Source organism: Mastomys coucha, unplaced genomic scaffold (assembly GCF_008632895.1).
Source record: "Mastomys coucha isolate ucsf_1 unplaced genomic scaffold, UCSF_Mcou_1 pScaffold15, whole genome shotgun sequence".
NCBI lineage: Eukaryota > Metazoa > Chordata > Mammalia > Rodentia > Muridae > Mastomys > Mastomys coucha.
In genome coordinates this window covers 49,698,439-49,719,803 of record NW_022196897.1, presented here as the reverse complement: position 1 = coordinate 49,719,803, position 21,365 = coordinate 49,698,439, and the positions used below count along the sequence as shown (strand labels likewise).

At 33.0% G+C, this 21,365-nt stretch overlaps 1 protein-coding gene across 8 annotated transcripts in view; it reads left to right on the top strand.

Annotated features, from left to right (window-relative positions):
- Positions 1–21,365, top strand: part of Kcnh7 (potassium voltage-gated channel subfamily H member 7) — a 467,665-nt gene that overhangs the window by 365,083 nt on the left and 81,217 nt on the right. For 7 of the 8 annotated variants that reach the window (XM_031370434.1, XM_031370432.1, XM_031370433.1 and 4 more), the window contains 2 exons: positions 6,749–7,174; positions 16,771–17,170. In XM_031370434.1, the coding sequence (XP_031226294.1) occupies positions 6,749–7,174; positions 16,771–17,170 (826 nt within the window). The remainder of the gene's footprint in view (positions 1–6,748; positions 7,175–16,770; positions 17,171–21,365) is intronic. The other variant, XM_031370435.1, reaches the window with a different exon arrangement.

Below are 21,365 nucleotides of genomic sequence, written 5' to 3'. Positions count from 1 at the left end.
CTGCTAACACAGCAGCATGGTAGTTAGCAGCTGCCAAAAGTACTGCCTAATCTTTTGTAAGGCTTAATCATTCCCTACTGAACTTTTCAAAAGAAAAAAGTATTCATTAATCCTGGTGTTCATGGAGAAATGTTCAAAGCAGATCTTCATTGAATAATGGTGCTGTTTCATACAAAGACTTCAGTTTTATATAACACTAAACTGTTGGAAGTTAAACAAATAACAATGTGCTAGCAAAAGAAAAATGGACTTGCTTAAAAAAAATTTTAGTCTGTATTAAACTGAACATCTAATTGGTAGTTTGAGGGAAAAGAAAATAGAACTGTCTTTCTGGATACCATGAAATCTGTTTGTACAGTGAGTTGTTACCCTTGCTGTCTTTGCTTTTTCTCTTAGAAGAAAATTCTTATTATAGTTCAGTTAATCATGTTTTATACTTCTAAAATATGGTATTTCTCAAAGGTGTGGAAGATGTTGTCTTTCTTAAGGAAATGGAATGGGCTGAGTAGCAGATTTTTCTAGTTAGTGGACTAAGAGAACACTCATTACATTGATAAACTAATATTTACTGACCTAATACTTCATTTCCCAAAATAATACTTTTAAAGCAGTTACATGATTATTTTTAGCTGATTTTCACTTAAAATGTATGTGTTTACTATTTGCAAAATACATAATATTTAACACTATGAAAATATATTTCATTTAGACCACTTGAATAATGTAAAGGACAATAGAAATAATAGCATAGTATTGTAAATTCATTTTTTACTAAAAGCAGATGAATACAGTACAATTGATGAAATACTTTATTGTCAGTATTAAACAAAAAAGGTGGCACTAGGGATATGATTGCAAATATATCATAAGTATATGATATTCTTGATATCCTGGAGTTACAGTAAAGTGTTTATATTCAAATATTTTAAACATGTCGCCAAATAGTAAGATTAAAATTTAATCATCAAGTTCCAATATAAACAAACTGTAGTGAACATTATATATAAGCAGACCTCTTCATACTCCAGGCTGTATCAAAGACAGTTTCTAATATCATAATATTATACCCATAAATATTTCACCCTATAGTCCTAAATTGTAAGAAATATTTTTAAAACATAACTACAGGGGCTGGAGAGATAGCTCAATGATAAAGAGTACTATGTGTTTTTCTAGAGGACCTAAGATCATCACCTATTCCTATTGGCATCTCATAATCCAACTGTCAATCCTGTGTAAGGGTATCCAATGCCTTCTTCTGGTCTCTGAGAGCAGCGGACCCATACATGATGCACAGACCTAGACACAGGCATAATACTCACACACAGAGAATGAAATAAAATTAAATATTTTTTAAAATAACTATAGATTTCATTATGCCTAAAGGCAAGTATTTTCACTAATTTGTCTCTAAAAAACAGCATAACCAACTCTTTCTTTTCTGTAATCTATGTCTAATAGACTAAAAAATATTCGTCTAAACATTGAGAAGGGTAGAAGTTTCTGTTATTGACTCAGAAGAGGTAAGAATAGGAAAGAGGGAAAGAAGAGTAGAGTGAGAGAAAGGTAGATGAGAAAAGGAAGAGGAAAGAGAGAACAAACATGGAAGAAAACTTCCTTATTGGATAAGCTCTGTGCTTCAGGCAGCCTCAGCCAAGGGTCAACCGTGTGAATCCTGGCTCTTTCTCAAAAGATAAATATCACCAAACAAAAGCCAGTTGTCATCATATAGCACAGAAACCCTGCATTCTAAGCCCTACCCTCATTCACATCTGATACATAAAACTTAAATTATTAATATCTACTCTTCTTAGTCATAAAAATTTGGCTTTATTTGTTGTAAGAAATAGCTAACTAAAGCAATTTCAGTCCAAATTCAAGTTACTCCAGGTGGTTTGCAAATATGCATCTATTATGGGTATATCTAAGCTATGATGAAGCTATTCCTACAACTCAAAATCATGATGAAAATGCTTTATATGTGATAATAAAACACCCCTATTTTATTATCTAATTCATTAAAGTTACATCATATTATATTTTGATATATGTTATAATATGATACTTCTACATAGAGTGGTGATTTGGGCATATACTAATATCACTGTCCCTACCACACAGGTAAAACAAAATGAGGTCCAAAGAGATTAACCTTACAAGACTTACAAGAAAAGAGTCATATGTCATATCTAATATTTAAGTTTAGATCTTCAGATTTCTGGCAATGCACTTTCCCTTATTCCAAGTTTGGTTGTGCCTTCAGAGACTTGTATCATGGGTCACTCTGATTCAGACTTGTTAGAATTAGAACTACCAATAAAGGAGTTCTTGTCTACTCCTCATCCATCCTTCTTGGGAAGCATTTGTATCTCAAATATATGCAACTAAATCTCTAATGCCTGGTTCTTCATGTATCCTCTTGGTATATCTACACCAATATACCAAAGAGCACAGTGAGTTCTGACCTCTGTTCATGGCCTTCTTTTCACCAGCATTTTATTACCAGATATGTTTCTCTCAAGCTGAATGGGACCAAGCTCCCTGACTAGCAATACTCAACAATCTTCAAGCTGATCGCCATGGGGTGATGAATTCTTTTTGAAAATCTTATTTGTTGTCTTTGTGAAGTTTAAGCCAGAACAACAATCATCTGAGTCATGAAAATGATGACCTTCTAGTACAGAATTGAGCTTGAAAACGCAAGCCCATCTACATTTGGATTTATAGTGAGAAATCATGCTATTAAAATATGGTATGAAAACAAAATGTGTTGAAATTACTTGACTAATAAAGTTACACAGTGACTGAATGATCATATAAAGGGTGAATAGCAATGCACAAATTCAAGTAAAACTGTAAGATAACATGTAATACCATACCATCAAAATGAACTCCACAAAGTGGGCAACAGTTCTATGCTGATGTATATCATATGACAACATAATGCATAAACTACTATAATAAACCCAGTTTAAGATAATTTGATTATATAATCACTAGATGGAGAATTCAATAATTCCCTAAAGCTAAAGTTAACTTTAAGTAAACAAAACCTCACAGAGTTATAAAGTAATGCCATTTAAATTGGCTTTCAAAGGCCAGCAAGAGCAGTGTTTGCCTTAAGGATTACGTTTGATTATCGTGAAATAGCAATTAAATCTTTGAAGGTTGTAATATTATTTTGACTTTTTCAAAGAGGCATTGGAGGTTAGAAAAGAAAAACCATGATTTTATGTGTGGCCAATTTTTGGTTCCTTTTGGTCTACAAGATTGTTAAACATCGTCATAAAGATGATAGCTTTAGTCCAATGATGCTATTTAATAATTCTTCTGTTTTCATTTTGGGCATTTTGTTAATTCTCTATGGCTGAAGATTTTGTTTTAATAAGATATGTTTTAAAAGGTTTTTTTAAAACAATGGAATTTTATTCTCTCATAACTTGGAAATCTATATGTTCCAGATCAGAGGATTTCTTCTCAATAGTCTGGGTACCCAAATCTCCAAGGGGAAATCCAAATCTCCAAGGTCACATTTACAGATACTCTGACTTAGGACATAAATATATTTTGAGATGTAGAAATTATAATAGTCATATTGTGAGGTATAAGTAAGTCAAACATTTTTGTTTTGCTTTGTTTGTTTCTGTTTTTCAAGACAGGATTTTTCTGTGTAGCCCTGGCTGTCCTGGTACTCACTCTGTAGACCAGGGGTGACCTCAAACTCAAAGATCCATCCACCACCACCTCCTGAGTGCTGGAATTAAAGGCATGTGCCACCACCACTATGTTTAGGTTTTTAAAATTATAATTATGAATAACATAAATCCAATCTATTTCCCTTTAAAAGGAGTTTGAATGTTACATGTAATAAACATTGCCCTAAAGCTCAATCCTGAGGCCACATCCCATTAGAGCCTCCACTCTATGATCCATGCTTTCCCACTTCTGTCCTCTACTATTGCTTCTACACAGCACTAATCAGTGTATAATTCCACAACATGCAACATGTTCTTTTGTGCTTCCTTCACTTCAGTGATTCTATCCCTCCTCCTGAAAGACGCTTCACCTTCAACCTCCTCATGTCCCTATACTGTCAACTTTTTACTTGTATTCAAAGTCTCAACACAGCTGCCATCTTTTCCTGAGTCTTCTACAGAAGATTCCTTATCATCCCTCAGCAGCATCCCTACTCACAGATACTGTGTAAAGTAAAGCTCAAAAGCCTCCCGTTCTCCTCCAATGCCATGCCATCAGAAACAGTGGACACCTAACCATCAAATGTTAATATGGAAGGGAAAGAGTTCCAGCCACAGTTTTGTTCTTCAGGGGAAGCTCCAAGATGCTGTGTGCATTCTAATTCATATATCATATGGATCAAGCACTGGTGTCCCCTGTAGGGGGTTATATCTGAAGCATGCCGACCAAACCTTGAGAAATCCCAGGATATACATCTCCCTTTGTAAACAAATTGTTTTGTTGTCCTTCGTGTTTTCTTTATGTACTCTACTATGAGGAAAATTTGTTAGGTTTAGAATTAGGAGGTCTGCTTAGCTCAAAAATTTCAGCCATCTCTTGTTGGAGTAGCCTATGAGCACACAGAAACTTAATGGGAAGGAAAATAGGAGAAAAAAAAAGTCCATATTTTTAGATCTTGACAGCCAAAAACTAAGGTTTGTTTTAAATTTTTCTTTGTTTAAGATGGGGATTCCTGCCAGGCAGTGGTTGGTGGTACATGCCTTTAATCCCAACACTTGGGAGGCAGAGGCAGGCAGATTTCTGAGTTCGAAGCCAGCCTGGAGCTTGGTATACAGAGTGAGTTCCAGGACACCCAGGGCTGTACAGAGAAACCCTGTCTCAAAAAAAAAAAAAAAAAAAAAAAAAAAGATGGGGAGTCCTTGTTTTATGAGAAAGGTATATTGAGTTACATGGAGCCTGAGAGATGATTCAGATTTTTCAACCAAGATGCCACATACTATCTTTCTAGGTTGAGTACAATGACTTTTGTGTTCTATTTAATTTGCTTTTTCCAAGTGGTAAATAGATATTAAGCTAAACGTTTTACCCATTCAGATTTTGAAAGTAGTATACCTGTATATTAGCATGTCTTGGACTCTAAGGATTTTTAATGTTATAAAAATATTAAACCACTTTCCCCAATATTAACTTGTCCTTATGCTTAGCATGTCATTTTTTAGCATAGTGTGAGGTAACTTTCCATTTCCTCCATATTTTTATTAATTCAAAATTACTGTGCTCTAGATAAATAATCAGATTATAGACTCTTGTCTTCCAAAAAATTCAAATTAGTTTAGCTATTAACCAGTGTTGCCTATTTTAGCTAATTTTCTATGTTATTCTTAATAGTTATGTCATAATGGATTTGAGTTTAACTTTTCAAGTCTATTATAAGTGAGGAATAATAGCTTGTTGCATGAAGAAGCAAAGTATGAGATATGACAATAAAAGTTAAATTGAATATTGAAATATGTCTAAGAAAATTCATTAGTATACATCATTAAGCTAGTACTATATTTGCTATTTAAAAGAATCTAGTTTATATACTTAGTAAACTACTTCATATATTGAGCCATTTTACACATGTGGAATATGAAGTGTACCATATTGTTTTTCATATGCTCCTTTCAAAGGCCCAATATATTGCACATTAGATAGTCAAAAACTTTTTTGTTTTGATTATTGATTTTGTAAACTTGTTTTTAGAAATCATAAAATCATGAGTTTATTTTAGACATAACTCAAGTTTAGCATTGATATTCACAGATAAACTAAAACTATAAAACTGAATTATTTTAGATTTCCTGCCACTTTGTTAAGTAGACTCTACTCTAGTATTTGCAGGCTACTTGGTAGATAAAAGTGTTAAAAAAAACTCCAGTTAATAATCAAGAGAACTGTGAAGCATCGCCCCTGTGCAATTCTCTAAATTTCAGAACACTTTTGGATGAATCTATTTGTCTCAGAATATGAAATACCTTATCACCATCTAAGGAAAACAATCATTTTGGTGTATTTTCATATTATTTGCTTTTGATTATATTTTAAACAAATTGCAAGGAGAAAAATCATGTTTAACTAAAGATCTGAGTAGGTTTAGCAAGATTTCATTTTTCAATTACTTTATTAAGATATAATTATTAATTAGTGTGGCTAAATCAAATGCAGCTATATCTATATATGTATATACATATATATATATTTCTTTTAGTATTTACAACCACTACTTTCCTACATTTGATAACTGAAATATTTCTTTTTTTTAAATTTTTTTTTTCTTTTTGGAGACAGGGTTTCTTTGTATAGCTCTGGCTGTCCTGGAACTAACTCTGTAGACCAGGCTGGCCTCGAACTCAGAAATCCGCCTGCCTCTGCCTCCCAAGTGCTGGGATTAAAGGCATGCCCCACCACCACCCAAAATATTTCTTTTATTTCTAAAAAAATTCATGTACTTTGTTTAAAATAAACATTAACAATTCCTCAATGTCTCAGAAATAATATGCATTAAATTTTAGTGAAAATATTATTTATGAAAAAATATTATTGGGATTTTCTTATATTGCCAAATAGTCATTCTACAGATTCATTTAAATATATGTGTGCTTTTAATACCTCAAAATTACATGATTTCTTCCTATTCATCATGTGGCATAATTGCATTACTAATCTTATAGGTCTGACATAATTTATAATGACATTTTTACGAGTGTCTACCTTTCTTTCCTATACTCAGGTTCTTTCTTTGGGAGCAGATGTCTTGCCAGAATATAAGCTGCAGACGCCACGCATCAACAAATTTACAATATTGCACTACAGCCCTTTCAAAGCGGTCTGGGACTGGCTCATTTTACTATTGGTCATTTATACTGCCATATTCACCCCCTACTCTGCAGCCTTTCTCCTCAACGACAGAGAGGAACAGAAAAGGCGAGAATGTGGCTATTCTTGTAGCCCCTTGAATGTGGTAGACTTGATTGTGGATATTATGTTTATTATAGACATTCTAATAAACTTCAGAACAACATATGTAAATCAGAATGAAGAAGTGGTAAGTGATCCTGCCAAAATAGCAATACACTACTTCAAAGGCTGGTTCCTGATTGACATGGTTGCAGCCATTCCTTTTGACTTGCTGATTTTTGGATCAGGTTCTGATGAGGTAAGAGCTGCTTAAGAATTTTATTTTCTGAAAGACTGCAATTGTAAAAGTAAATCTACTTTAACTGCAAGAGAAAGTAGTTGCTTCAAAAGTCCCTACATCTCAAAGATGAAATTCATTTTCATCTGGAAATGCCATAAAATGAAATGAAGCAATTTTTCCATTGTGAATAATTGAAATTTCTTCTATATTTGTGAAAAATACAAAAATACTCTCCACCTTGTAGACAAAGAACTTAAATTTTAAAACAAGTGCACAGAGCATGTAGTATAACCCTAGCAAGTAAAATCCCAGCAGATTAAGTTCTTGAGAACAAAGCTATCAAACATTAAGGATGTCTTTTAGTCTCAAGTCACTTATTAGGGTGCAGGCCCAAAAGAAACATGTTCTTTGTTCAAACCAAGAAAAATATGGCATCTTATAAAATTCCTTTATCAAAATTCTTTCACTTCTAGCTCTCATCTTGAAAAAATACTTAATGTATATTGCTAGCACCTCATAAAGTTAGAAACTTTAAGGAAACATTACATATACAGATAGATAGATAGATAGATAGATAGATAGATAGATAGATAGATAGATAGATAGGTAGGTAGATAGATAGATAGATAGATGATAGATAGATATTGAGTGTTTGTTCTGAATAAAAGGTCCATTAAAATAATCAAATCTTTTAAAGAAACTTTGTGCCAGATATAGCTGGTATCCCTTTTACTTTACTTTCACTAATTATTATACTATAAAAGTATTAACATAATGAATCGATTTGTAGAAGTTGTATGTCTTAGTTTCCTTTCTAAGGCTTTGATAAAATACTTGAATACAAAACAAATTACAGGATACCAGGTTTATTTTAGCTCACAATTCCAGGTTCTATTGAATCAGTGTGGAAAAGTCAACCCATTAGGAACTTGAAACAACAAGTCAAAGGCACAGTCAGGAGCCGCGGGAGGATGGGTGTGTGAATTCTTACTGCTTAATTGCTTTCTCTAAGTTGTACAATTCAGGATCCAAACCCAGGAAATGGTGCCACACACTTTTAGCTGGATCTTCTTACATCAATTGATATATTCAAAACTATTCCCCTACAGACATGCCACATGACATTAAGATAATCCCTTGTTGCAAATGTCTTAAAATGACAGTATAATGATTAAAACTAACCATCACACTAGCTATGAAAATTACTCCAAGAAAGTTAACTGAAAAAAAAAGTCAATGTGCTGAAATTTTGAATAATTCAGTGTCTTTTTCTACCTAATAATTCCTCACCATCTTTGTTTTGTTTGTTAATTTGTATATTTCAAGAGAAAGAAAAAAAGGAGATTCCAACAGATACTTGGTTCCTAGCCACTGAAGGCTTAAGGACAAAGGCATACTTCTCTACCAGGAGAAATCAGTACCTTTAGAATTAAGTCTCTCCTTCTACTGGAAGACTGATCAAACTGTAGGTTAGTTGATCTCAGGAAAATGGAATATGACAAAGTCCCAGAACCCTTTAACAATCTGCAAAAGAATGTTAAGAGAATCACCTTCCTTGTTAATTTGTTATTTTATTAAATACTAGATGAGATAACACAGATGAAATAAAAATAAAATAGTTGTTAAACACCTTTTAATGGCAATTTCTAATTTGAGTTGTAACTAAAAGACAAAAATGTAAAATATTTCATCATTAATATTTACCTTTGAATTTCTTATGATGGGAGATACTTGCAATTTTATTACACAAACTTTTCCTGATCAATTATAGAATAAAACTCCACTGTTTCAAAAATTGAGGGGTGTGTGTGTATGTGTGTGTGTGTGTGTGTGTGTGTGTGTGTGTGTGTACATTAACTCTATTTATATACACTAACAGTGAATTAGACTTGGAAGTAGGAAGTAGAATATTAGAAAAAGTTAGTGTACTCATGATATTCAATCAATAATAATCAAAATAGTGGATATACAAGTATTCTAATTATAGCCATTAAGGAAGAGTTCAATGCTAGACTTTTAATTTCAGTTACTATCCATTTTGAAAAATGTAAAATTCCTTTAATATATGCAATTCAAATAATCACTACATCAAAAAGACTGTTGACTAAATTAAAGCAATAAAATGTTTAAGAGGTTCATATCAATATATGATGAAATCCTAAGAAAAAAGTAGGATAAAGAGAAAAGTAAAGAACTTAAAGTTTATAGAGTAGGGAAATTTGGGGAATGATTAATAAATAAGAAAATATTTGGCTTTACACATGCCAATTACTAGCAGGACATTGAAAAATTATTTAAAAGCTGTAAAATTTTGTTGTTGGAGACTCTTTGGGAGATAATAATTTCTACTGACCTCCTTATATTAGGAAGTAAATTAAAATCTAATAATGTGTTTACAATAAATTTTTTTTGAAATACAATTAACTACAGAAAATATTTCACCTGATCCTAGGCCTAGGAAGTTAAATTATTATCCCAGTTTTGTAGAGGTCATTAACTGGCTTCCATAGTAATGTACTATGCTGTACATTACTCCTACGCAGTAGTAATATGATAGACTTAATGCATCAGCTGATGTTTGCTTAGTATCCTTCAAAGCAGGAGGCATAATTCTAGATTCGAAAGTCAATAAAATAGATATGTTTCTGGTCTCCATGTACTTACATTTCTCAGTAAATACAGAAGTTAGACAAATCAGGTGGAACAATAATGTGTAGTTGGCTAATACAGAGTGGTAGACTAGGAAAGAAGACTAAGGAAAGGTCATTTTAGTTGAGACTTGTGTTTGCACCCACATAAGACTACAATGCGAACAAAAGGAAATGGTTGTAGCATTTCCTCAATTGATTATTAGGAATTATTTGGAATATTAGAAGAACAGAGGTAAAAAGAAAAATGCCAGTGACAGCAAGGCTAAATCCAACCAAACAAGAGGTGCTTAGATATGAGGCCTAAATCACAAAGAGTCGTGAGATCTGTTTATTATGACTTTGATTGACATTTTAAAAGATTATGTGGACTCTTCTCTGTGTACTGGATGGTCGAATTAAGAGCAAGGGACTCAGATTCAAGCCCATACTGTGATGTATAAAGGATGAGAAAACAGTGTGGACATATGACACAATAGAGATGTAGAAAAATAGGTAAATGTGTGGTATATTTTGAATGACATCTATAAGAAATTGTTGGTTGATTAAATATCCAGAAAGAAAGAAAGAAAGAAAGAAAGAAAGAAAAAGAAAGAAAGAGAGGGAAGAAGAAAGGAAGGGAAGAAGAAAGGAAGAGAGAAAGAAAGAAAGAGAACTATGGATGATTCAAAAACACTTTCTGTAGTTCATTTGTTGAATTATTCAGGTGGAAGGAGGGAGCAGGGAGAGGGTGTTTTATAAGGAACTTTAATAGAGGGTAATGTCTTAATCTGGTTAGATGGTAAAATTATGGGGAAAAAAAGGTATATTGTGAGGGAGAAAAGGTGTATCGTGAAATATTTGGCCATCATAAATATGAGTTGCCTATTAGTCATACTACTACAGATGCTTGGAAGGCAAATCAGGCACCCTATTTGCAACTAGAAAGATGCACGTCAGTAAAAGAGAAGATAGTCTTTACATTAAAAATCAGACATGATCACAGTGATGGATGGTTTGAATCAGTACTTTATTATCACATTTATGCATGAATTTCTGTGTGGATGTTTAAGAGTCTAGAGATTAGGCATTGGCCATGCACATCCATGAATTAAGCATATAGAAGAGACCATCTTGGGCTACACAACAAAACATTACCTCAATAGGTACATAGAAACAAATATACATGCATACATATGCCTGAAGATTCACAATTAGTAGGAAGGAAGGCTTTAAATCTCAAGATTTTCTGTTTTAATTGTGCTGTTTAAACATGTAAATGTGTTGGCCACATCTGGAATACAAACATCCAGGATTTCAATCACTCATGGGCAAACATTTCTAGAAACTATATATAGATATACATAAGCAAATTAATTAAGATGTGCTTCTCTACTGGTTCAAAGTTTGAGGAAATTTCTTCCTGAATTATTTAAATCATATGTTCTCATGTATTAGAATCATCAGTTAGGTTAGAGAAAAATGTTTTTCTCAATGTCAATTAGACAATTTCTTCCCTCATCTGAATGTTAAACTATAATACTTTAATTTTATTTATAGTCAACTCAAAACTGCATTTTTGTAACAATACCATTTTATCTATGAAACATTTATATTAACAATAGGACAATGTGACAGTACTTCCTATATTTTTTCAAGCTAAGATAATAAACATAAATAATTTTTACTGTCATTCAGTTAGTGATAGCTAAAGGATCTCCTTTTCTATTGCAAACATGTTGAACAATGTGAATGCTGGCTATTGCTGGGAATACACTTGTTAATATCCTACTAACACTAAAATCATCTAAAATGAGAAGTAATTCTGGGGTTCCTATCTTTGGCTACATCATGACATTGCCATGATTTCCATCAATATCACTGATGCTAAAATATGATATCATGTTCCCTTTGTCACCAAAATGTTAGCTTTGATTGTCTGCCTCAGATTTCTCCATATTTGGTTTATCCATGGTAAACTTTTGAGCCATTAACACTTAGAATACAGAGAACTCTGCTTTGTAAAGTAGATCATTATTTCCTTCCTCCCCTGAAAATTAAAATTCTAATTTTCAGTTACTTTCTTTGTTGACTTATGATTCATGTTTTAGTGATTTTTCTTAATGAATTCTGAATGCATGTAAGAAAGGCTTTGGAATCAAGATAACTAAGGGCTCTTTGTAGCAAAATTCCAATAGTTACGCTGAATTTCTGCTCACACAAAAAAAGGCTCATTATTCTGACAGATGAACTGTGGAGTGAATATACAGAAAACATTAATAGCCTTCTGTAGAAATTCTGAGTATCTAGTACTATTCATAATAGATGTCATTAATTACAAAACTTCATTATGCAAGTGAAATATTCATATTCTACTTAAAATAACATCATAGCTTGAAAATATGCATGCATTGCATTTTTACAATAACATAACTACTTCTCTCTCTCTCCTTAGATAGTCTTTGGAAATTTGACAAAAATTTCCCTTTGCCTTTCACTCGAAGTTTTAATCAATCTCTCAACTCTCTGGCATGACAAGTGACATAAATATAAGATGTCCAAATGAAAACATGTTTTATGTTGATCATTTATATATCATTTGTATATGATTGACTATGAAATGATATAGATGGTATAAAATTCAATTTTTCCTTGGATTAAAAATTCAAATTTTAATTAAAATGATATAGTGTACATACCTCTTTAGGCAATGTTTTAATTGTCTGTTAAAACTTACAATCATTTGATGGTCCATTTCCATGTTACTGTAATGAAATAGAAAGAGTTATAATATTATAGTATGATAAAATATTTACTATGAAACAGTAAGTCTATCAATCATTAAGATTGTTAAATATTGAAAGGCATTCCCCAGCAACATTGCAGAATCATTGCTTTGGAGCACATAGTTAATAGAAGCAATTAAGACACTTGATGTGAATAAAGAAATAAATTAGATAATTCCCCAGGGTTCTGCACATATCCAGATATGAATCTTTGAGAGTATTAGTAAACCTGACTTAAGACATGTTGAAAACTATTAGACAAGCTGAAAGAAAGAATTAGAGACTAGACAATGATATTACTGAATTGCATTGTTTAAGTAATTCATTGAATGGTGTGTAAAGTATACACTTGAACGGGAATTACCTGGAATAAAATTGAAAGCAACAAAATTGAATGTGGAATCATGAAATTTATGCTTGCAAATGTTACTGTCTCCCTGTTATATCCCCTTTTCCTTGGGAAGTGGGATAGAATGATTCATTAACCTGAATGTTTCAATGATGATTGACTCTATAGTTCTTTTGAGCATGTGTATGTTTCATCATTTCTTAATAAATGATTGCCATAACTTATCTGAAAACTAATATTTAATAAGTAAATCTAAACAAAGTTTACTAAGTATACTAAACATGTTTAATATAAGGTTCTTATATATACTCACAAAATAAGATAGATTTAAATTTTTGACATATAGTCTTTTCTTATTGGTAAGGCTTTTGCAACTTAGCTCTAGACAGATTTATTCTTGAGCAGAGAGTTGTTAATCCTGATGAGAATTACCTAATTTCAGTCCTTCACAATGGCCTACAACATTGAAAATGGATATTTTCAATGGATATGAAAATGATATGATTTATTATATAATGTTCCTAAAGTAAAATTAATGTGGTCTTATTTAGTCTAGTCTGTGATAAACATATTTCCACAGATATAGTTTCATGTTTAATCCAAAATGTCATTTATTTAATGAGGTAACCTAACTTCCACCAATATTAGAAGGGATTTAGGATCTCTAACAAATAATAGATATTTTACAAAACAGCATTATAATTGGATTATACTAGTAGTTTAAGTAATATAAGTAATTGTATTTGTTGAGAAAAATCTTCAAAATAAAAAAGGACTAAAGTGGCATTTAAAATAAAAATCTTTTATAAGTAAAGTTTCTTTACAATGACAGTCTAGGAAAATTTGAACTACCTTTCAAACATAATAAATGAGCTGAGATCTAGATAGCACAGTATAAGATAAAGTTTGATATTATAGAATCCCTTGCATCTTCCTTGCTGTAGGTACCTTATCATAGGTAAGATTAGCAAAGAACCTCTCTTTAACTACTGTAGAAGTACATATTTCTTATCTATTTTATTACTATATTTATAAAAATAATCACATTTTAGGATCTGTTGAGTTCATATTCTTTTTCAGAAACACATTTGCCAAGAGTTATTCAGCAAGAGGAGATTGGAAATATCTAGGTCTATTCACTCAACAATTTGATACTATCATTTGACTTCTTTCTACACTCTCAGACAAGACAGGGTAGCAGTACACACAAGCCTCACTAGCAAAGAAGACTCAAGTGAGTTTTAACATTGTCAACAGAAATGAGGCACACGATGGTGGTGCACACTAGTCATGTAGTTATGCTTGGGCAAATGTTACAGAGCTGTGAATGACTGTTGAAGTCACTGTTCACTCAGTCAGTCCCTTCTCACCATGAAAGAAAAAGAAGCAGAGTCGGAGGAGGAGAGATAAGGAAGCAGTTCCTTTCCTCCCCCACTTTTCCCTCTCCAGCTCTTTATTCTCCTTTACCTCCTCTGCCCCTCCTTCCTCGTATTGTTACTCTAATTATTATGTCTGGAAAATGTGAAGGAGGCTGAAGCTTTATCACACCACACTTCTTAAACTACTTTTCCCCAGACTGTACTGCATGTGTGTGTGATCATGTAAGTTATACTGATTTACATTCTTAGAAAACTTTAGTGTCATATAATGTTTTCATTATTAATTAATATAGAAGAAATTTTAGAGGGATTAAGGTGGGATTGCAGAAGTGTATGAAGCACGCAAAGCAGATTTTTATTGTTTTCCTTTTAATAACGTCAGAATTACTCTACTGCTTCATAGCTCATTATGAAAACTGTCCATGTGTTGCAAAGAATTATACTTGATTTAACCTACTACCTGGTGAATCTACATTATATTTCAATTATCTTGAAGCATTTTATTTCTAAACCAAATAAGTTTTAGTATTTTCACAATAAACCTTCTGCAGCTCTGGCTCTAAAACTTGTGTAAATTGGTAGCCGTATTAAGAAATAAACTCAAGAGTCTGAACTGTCCAAAAGTCGTGAGACTTTGAATGAAGATGACTCCTACTATAAGAGCCTGGTAACCATGTTCTTGAATGAAGTCCTTATCTGTGAAAGACCTAGCCATTTTCTGAGAGAGCTGTATGGCCCATGTTGCAAGGCTCCATTTGAGATTCCCAATGTATGTGTCATGCATTTGGAGAGTGTGGAAGCTCTATCATCACCTTTTACAGCATAAAGTTCCTACCAGTAGAAACAGAAATGTAAATAGATATTTAATAAAGACACAAAGAGCTACCATGTAGACATCATACTTCCATGAATAGACTAACTGAAGCTTGAGATTAAGCAATAGCCTGTCCAACATGACATATTAGTAACAATCAAACTTAGTCCTAAGTCTTTCTATTCAAAATCCCTTACACATAACAACCAAAGTAAAATGATGCTACAAATAGGGACGTTTACCTTACTTCCACTGAACCATGGAATGCTATCATAAATTCTAGAATTCATTAAAGGGGCATACATCTTCAAATTTGTAAAGAAGGAAAAACTGTTTTCTACATTCCACTGTGAAAAATAGTAACTTACCTTTAGCACAACCAAGACAAACAAAACTATAATCCAGTTATGAGATGTCCATCCAAGCTATGAAAACTCCTCCCACCTTTGGAAAATTCCAGTCTCTCAGAAATGATCTCAAGGGAGACTAAAGGATTTTCCTTTGCTTGTGACTGCTAGAGTAAACAGCAAAGGGAAAAATGGAATATCTCCTATGATTTTTTCCATAAAAATGTTTGTCTTGTACATTTAGTAATTTTTTTCACTAAAACAAAAATTCATAGCTATGGGATGATAGTTATTCCATGTGCTGTTTCTTCAATTAAAACATTAACATTCTTAACACATTCCTATGTACTTTGTAAAACAAACACCATAATGAAGAGGTAAAAATGACTCAATAATTGATTGGTAAACACCATGTAACTATGGAATAATTATATGCTCTGTGAACTATATAGTACTTAGAGTTGACATTATTTACGAAACATAAGAAATGAACTTGTAATTTGCACTTATCAGATTTCAATTCCTAACAGCCAGTAAAATATCCTATTACTATACAAAATCATAATAATCATTATCACTAAATACCTGGTCAGTAATAACCATGTACTTGGTTAACACATACCATACTTCAAAATGCAATTATGGTATTGAGATACCAAGAAATGACTTATGAATTTGATGCCCTCAGGAAGAAAAAGGAAATCTCCATTTAAATATAGATTATAATTCATGCATGCCCTTAACCAATAGGAGTAGCCACAGTTACAAGAAGGAGTTTGACTGGCTCCTTTACATTGTTCAAGTGTTTTTCAACTTTTTTTTTTCAGCAAGTACCCAGTACCATGCAATCACTAATACGAAGACTGTTCTCTGTCTGTTCCCAAAGAAATAGTAGACTTTATATCTCTTCATTAGAGAGGAGACATTGTCTATAAATATTCGTCTGTCTTTGTTAGAGAGTTCTTCCCATCAGCATTGTAAATGTGGTGTGTGGTGCTTGGTAGACACACAGTCAATTCCCTGAACATTGGTTGAGGAAGGAACATGTTAGAAGTACGTACCATGTGGAAGCCACTTTCACAGATCTTGGGAAAATAGATTCTCTTTCCATGGATCTTGTATGCCGAGACACTGGATTAATGAACCACATATTTATCAAAGTGGATTCAAACCTCTTTGGATAAAGAACTAGTCTTCATACCTTATTCCAGCCTGAGGCTGTACTCCCATTTTCTGTTAACACTTCTGCCTTACGTGAACATACTTTCGATTGTTTGCAACTCTTTCTGACCATACATTTTTATTTCCACAGACAACAACACTAATTGGTCTTTTAAAGACTGCCCGTCTCCTGCGTCTTGTGCGCGTAGCCAGGAAACTGGACCGATACTCAGAATATGGCGCTGCTGTTCTAATGCTCTTGATGTGCATATTTGCCCTGATTGCCCACTGGCTGGCTTGCATCTGGTATGCGATTGGGAATGTAGAGAGGCCCTATCTGACTGACAAAATTGGATGGTTGGATTCCTTAGGAACACAAATTGGGAAACGTTACAATGACAGTGACTCAAGTTCTGGACCGTCCATTAAAGACAAATACGTCACGGCACTTTATTTTACCTTCAGCAGTCTAACCAGTGTAGGATTTGGAAATGTGTCTCCTAACACCAATTCGGAGAAAATCTTTTCCATTTGTGTCATGTTGATTGGCTGTAAGTAGATTTCTCTTTTGCTATCTGTTAGGATAAAATAATAGCACAAAAATTGGTATTTCTGGAACATAGATGATGAAGCAGAATTATGGAAACGGTAGAGATAGGGGGATTGCACATGCGGATACTATATTTTATAAAGAATTATCTTTCTCTGGGGAGTGAAGAAACAAAAATTATTTACCTATTCTTCTCCTGGAACTAACTTTAATACCAATATAAAATAAATTTGCCCCTTGGTAATCCCAGGGTTAGTTCTAGGGCCTCCCAATGTTGTTTGAACCTGAGTATCACCCTCAAGTCCTTAATATAAAATAATATCACATTGAGGACTCTAGTTATGGCTGAGTTCTTAAGAAGACCTGCTACTCTGACATAGGGACCATGTTCTAGCTAGCACCCACTACCTCCTGTAACTCTGGATCCAATCTGATGCCCTCTTTTGACATCTGAGAATATAAGACATGAACTCAGTGCAAACTGATACATGTAGTCACTCACATGTAAACATGAAAATAAATAAAATTTGAAAAACTATCTTTAAAAATAGTATCACAAAAATGCTTTTAACCTAAAAATATCTTCATGTGCATATTAAATCACTTCTAGGTTACATATACTTCCAACTGTGACATAAATGTGACATAAATCACGAGGAAGAATGAGAAAAATGTTCTGGGTATGCTCAATACAGACAACATTTTGAAAATATTTTTTGTTCATAGTTTGTTGGATTCTCAAATGTTAGTACAGAAGTCATCATTCTCTACAATTAAGAAGGTTTATTTCTGTACCCTAGAATATCTTGGATATAAAACTTAAATGATGTAGGTCCTTAGATTGAGGGTCTAAAAATTACAGTTCATTCATTGCTATATAAAGTGATTGTAATTTATGACTAATAGCTATTTTCCATTACAAGACATGATTAAGTCAGAAAATAGATATACCACTACACATAAATTCCTCTCATATATGTAAAACTATTACAATTATATCTTCAGTTTCCCTCTTATTGATTTTAAATTGCTTCTCTTCTGACATAATTCCAAACCCTTAGTCATTACATTATACCCTGTAGTATCTTTACAAAGGAGCATAATGTATTACATATTCTACTTAAGGTAAGATACTTTGTGGTGAGATGAAGTTGACTTAATAACATTTTTGAAATTGCAATGGAAAGCCCTAATATTAACCTGGATAACAGCAGAAAACAATAACAACTTTAAAGGTGGTGCTGGCCTTGGTACAAGCACAAAGTTAATAACAGACTGATTTTCATATGTCACCATACTAATTAATGAAATGTACTTAGTGAAAGCATATTTATGAAACTTAAATGAGTTCTCTTAGTAATCTACTCTGCCTAAAATATAAATTTTATTTCCATAACATTTTATTTCATGAGAAAATACATTTTTAAAAAACCCTCAAGATCTTCCAATTCCATCCCACTCTTGGCTATAAACACAGAGATTGCATTGCATGCAGAAGGCAATGGAGCTGGAGATTGTTAAAAAATAGAAACACACATTCAAGGCACTTTTAATCTGTAATTATAGCCACAGAGCTGGTGGGAAGATGCCTTCACAAGCTTGTCAGGTCTCCAGCATCCACAGAGAAGCCAGGTGAAGCAGGACACACCTGTAAGCCCAGTACAAGGAGAGCAGAGACAGGAGGACCCTTATGGATTTCTGGCCATCCAGAATATGGTAGAAGAGCCAGTGAGAAGGCTCAGCAGATCTAACTTGACAAACCTAGTTCAATTTCTAGATCCACATGATGAAAGGAATGCTGACACCTACAAATCCCACCCCCTTGGCCTTCACATGCACATGTACACACACGCGCACACACATACACACACACACTCACACATACATCCTTTGCATACATGCTCAAAATTAAAATGTAAAACTGTAATAAGAAATATATACTATGGTGAAATAATATATATTGGAATATAAATATATAGGAATATATATTTTTTATATGTGGAATATATATACATATATATATGGTAGAAAGTGATTGCGGTAAACATCAAATATCAACTTCTGGCTTTCACATGTTTGTATACACATACATATATAAACATACATGTGTGAACACCTACACACACTAACTCAACAAAAACAGCAAAAAAATCCATCCAAATATATTTCACAGTAGTTAAAGACTTTAGTTGCATTATTATCAAACAAAGCAATGAAAACATATCTGTTCTTCATGAAATGTATCTGTAAAATAAATATGAATGCATATATTTAAGAAAAGTGTCCCTATATTTAGAAAAAAGACTACAAAACTTATGACCATATATCCTGTTCACTACCTAGAAATCCTCAGCACTGTGATAGTTTTCATGTGAATCTTTTTATTGGAAACAAATGTTAATTATTATTAACCCACACGGGTCTAATGTCTGAGACATTGTGACAGTTTCTCTTACTCATCCTCCACCTTTTTAAATTTCTTTATCCCTTTTTGCCTCTTCTTTATTTCCCTCCTATCTTCTTCTGCTCTTCTCTTGCATACTCACTGCCTTCTTATTCTTTTAATCAACATAACACTAGGCTATCTTGACTGATCTTTAAAAGAGAATAAGAGATTTCTATAGATAAATTTGATCTTTTAAGAAAAACATATCCTAGTAGAACAGAGAAATAGTCAACTCACATTCCATTTACATCACTTATTTGAATAGAAGATTCATTTTTATAAGCCTTAATCAAAATGAGATGGGCAAAGCTTGATGTCACATAGAAAAGGCTCTTAAACATTGCTTGTGAGTTCTCTAATTATTCATGATGTCATTAATAAGGGAAGGCAAAATTAAGACTTGATCCACAAAAATAATAATATTCATAAAGTTTGCTTAGCCATTCATCAGACATAATGACATTTTGTTACTGATATGCAAAGATTAATTGCTTACTATTGTTTACAATATTTATACACTAAGAAAGACTTTTAATACTAGAGAGGGGTCTAGTTTCAACATAAAATTGATGATCAAAACCAAAATTTTAATGTAAAATATCATCTGTGATAAGAGCCTGTTAAAAATTGTCTCAGTAAATACAAGCAACTGGAACATCTATAGACAGTTTTAAAGCTTGGTTTTTTTTGTTTTTGTTTTTGTTTTTGTTTTTGTTTTTTTTTTTTACTGAATTGTGGATTGTGCATGTAGAACAGAGATTGGAGAATTTATTTTAGTAACATGCATAATTAGAAATTGAAGAACATTGAACAAATATGAACATGGCTGTGCCCATGCATTTGTATCTACACTTCTAAATTATGGATAACTATAAGTTTTAAATTCTCAGAAATACCATGCTTGCATTTGAGGTTTTAAAAACATAACAACCTAGTAAAGTATAAGTGAGTGTCTTCTAGCTCAAACTTGCTTGACAATGAACTTGGAAGAAATTCTTTGTTTTAGTGTACCAGTCTCTGAAGTTTTACGCCTAGCCATGATGGAGTAATTGGAGTCTGAGACGTCTATCAAACAAAAAGAAAAAAAAAGCAGGATGTATGAAGTCATTGTTTTTAGAAACTGAGAAGCAAGCAGAGAACTGTGATCTGTGAGAGAGAAACAAACAAAACCAGGATGTCCTGTGCTTCCTGTCTGGAGACCTCATGCAGGATGAGCATTGGAGGGAGAAAGCCCTGAGGAAGTACAACAGCCACACCCAGCTAAGAAAGGAAGACCAGAAGTCATGGAGGCTAAGATGTTGGAATCTACAATACAGAAAGTGAAAAGAAAGTAAAAGAGGCAGCTTTTGAACCTACTGATCTCTTTTAAGACACAAGCATATGGAACAAGAGCTCTCAAGCCGAGTAAAGAGCTACGAAAGTACAAGCTGAACCAGTTTCAGAGCTCACACAAGTAGAAGAGACATTAACATTCAAACCAGCAGAGTAGAAAGTCTCACCGAAAATCCAGACGTGCAGTAGAAATCTTAGTAAAATACAGCCTTGAGAACCAGAACTAACATAACCCTAACAAATCTTTAAAAGCAAGCCTTAAACATGACCTTTGGGCTAGAGACACAGCTCAGCAGTAGAGCACCTCCTCATCAAGTGGTCTATCTGTAAGAATACAAGAACAGTTTCTAACTGAAGGAAGGAAGGAAGGAAGAAAGAAAGAAAGTAAGTAAGAAAGAAAGAAAGAAAGAAAGAAAGA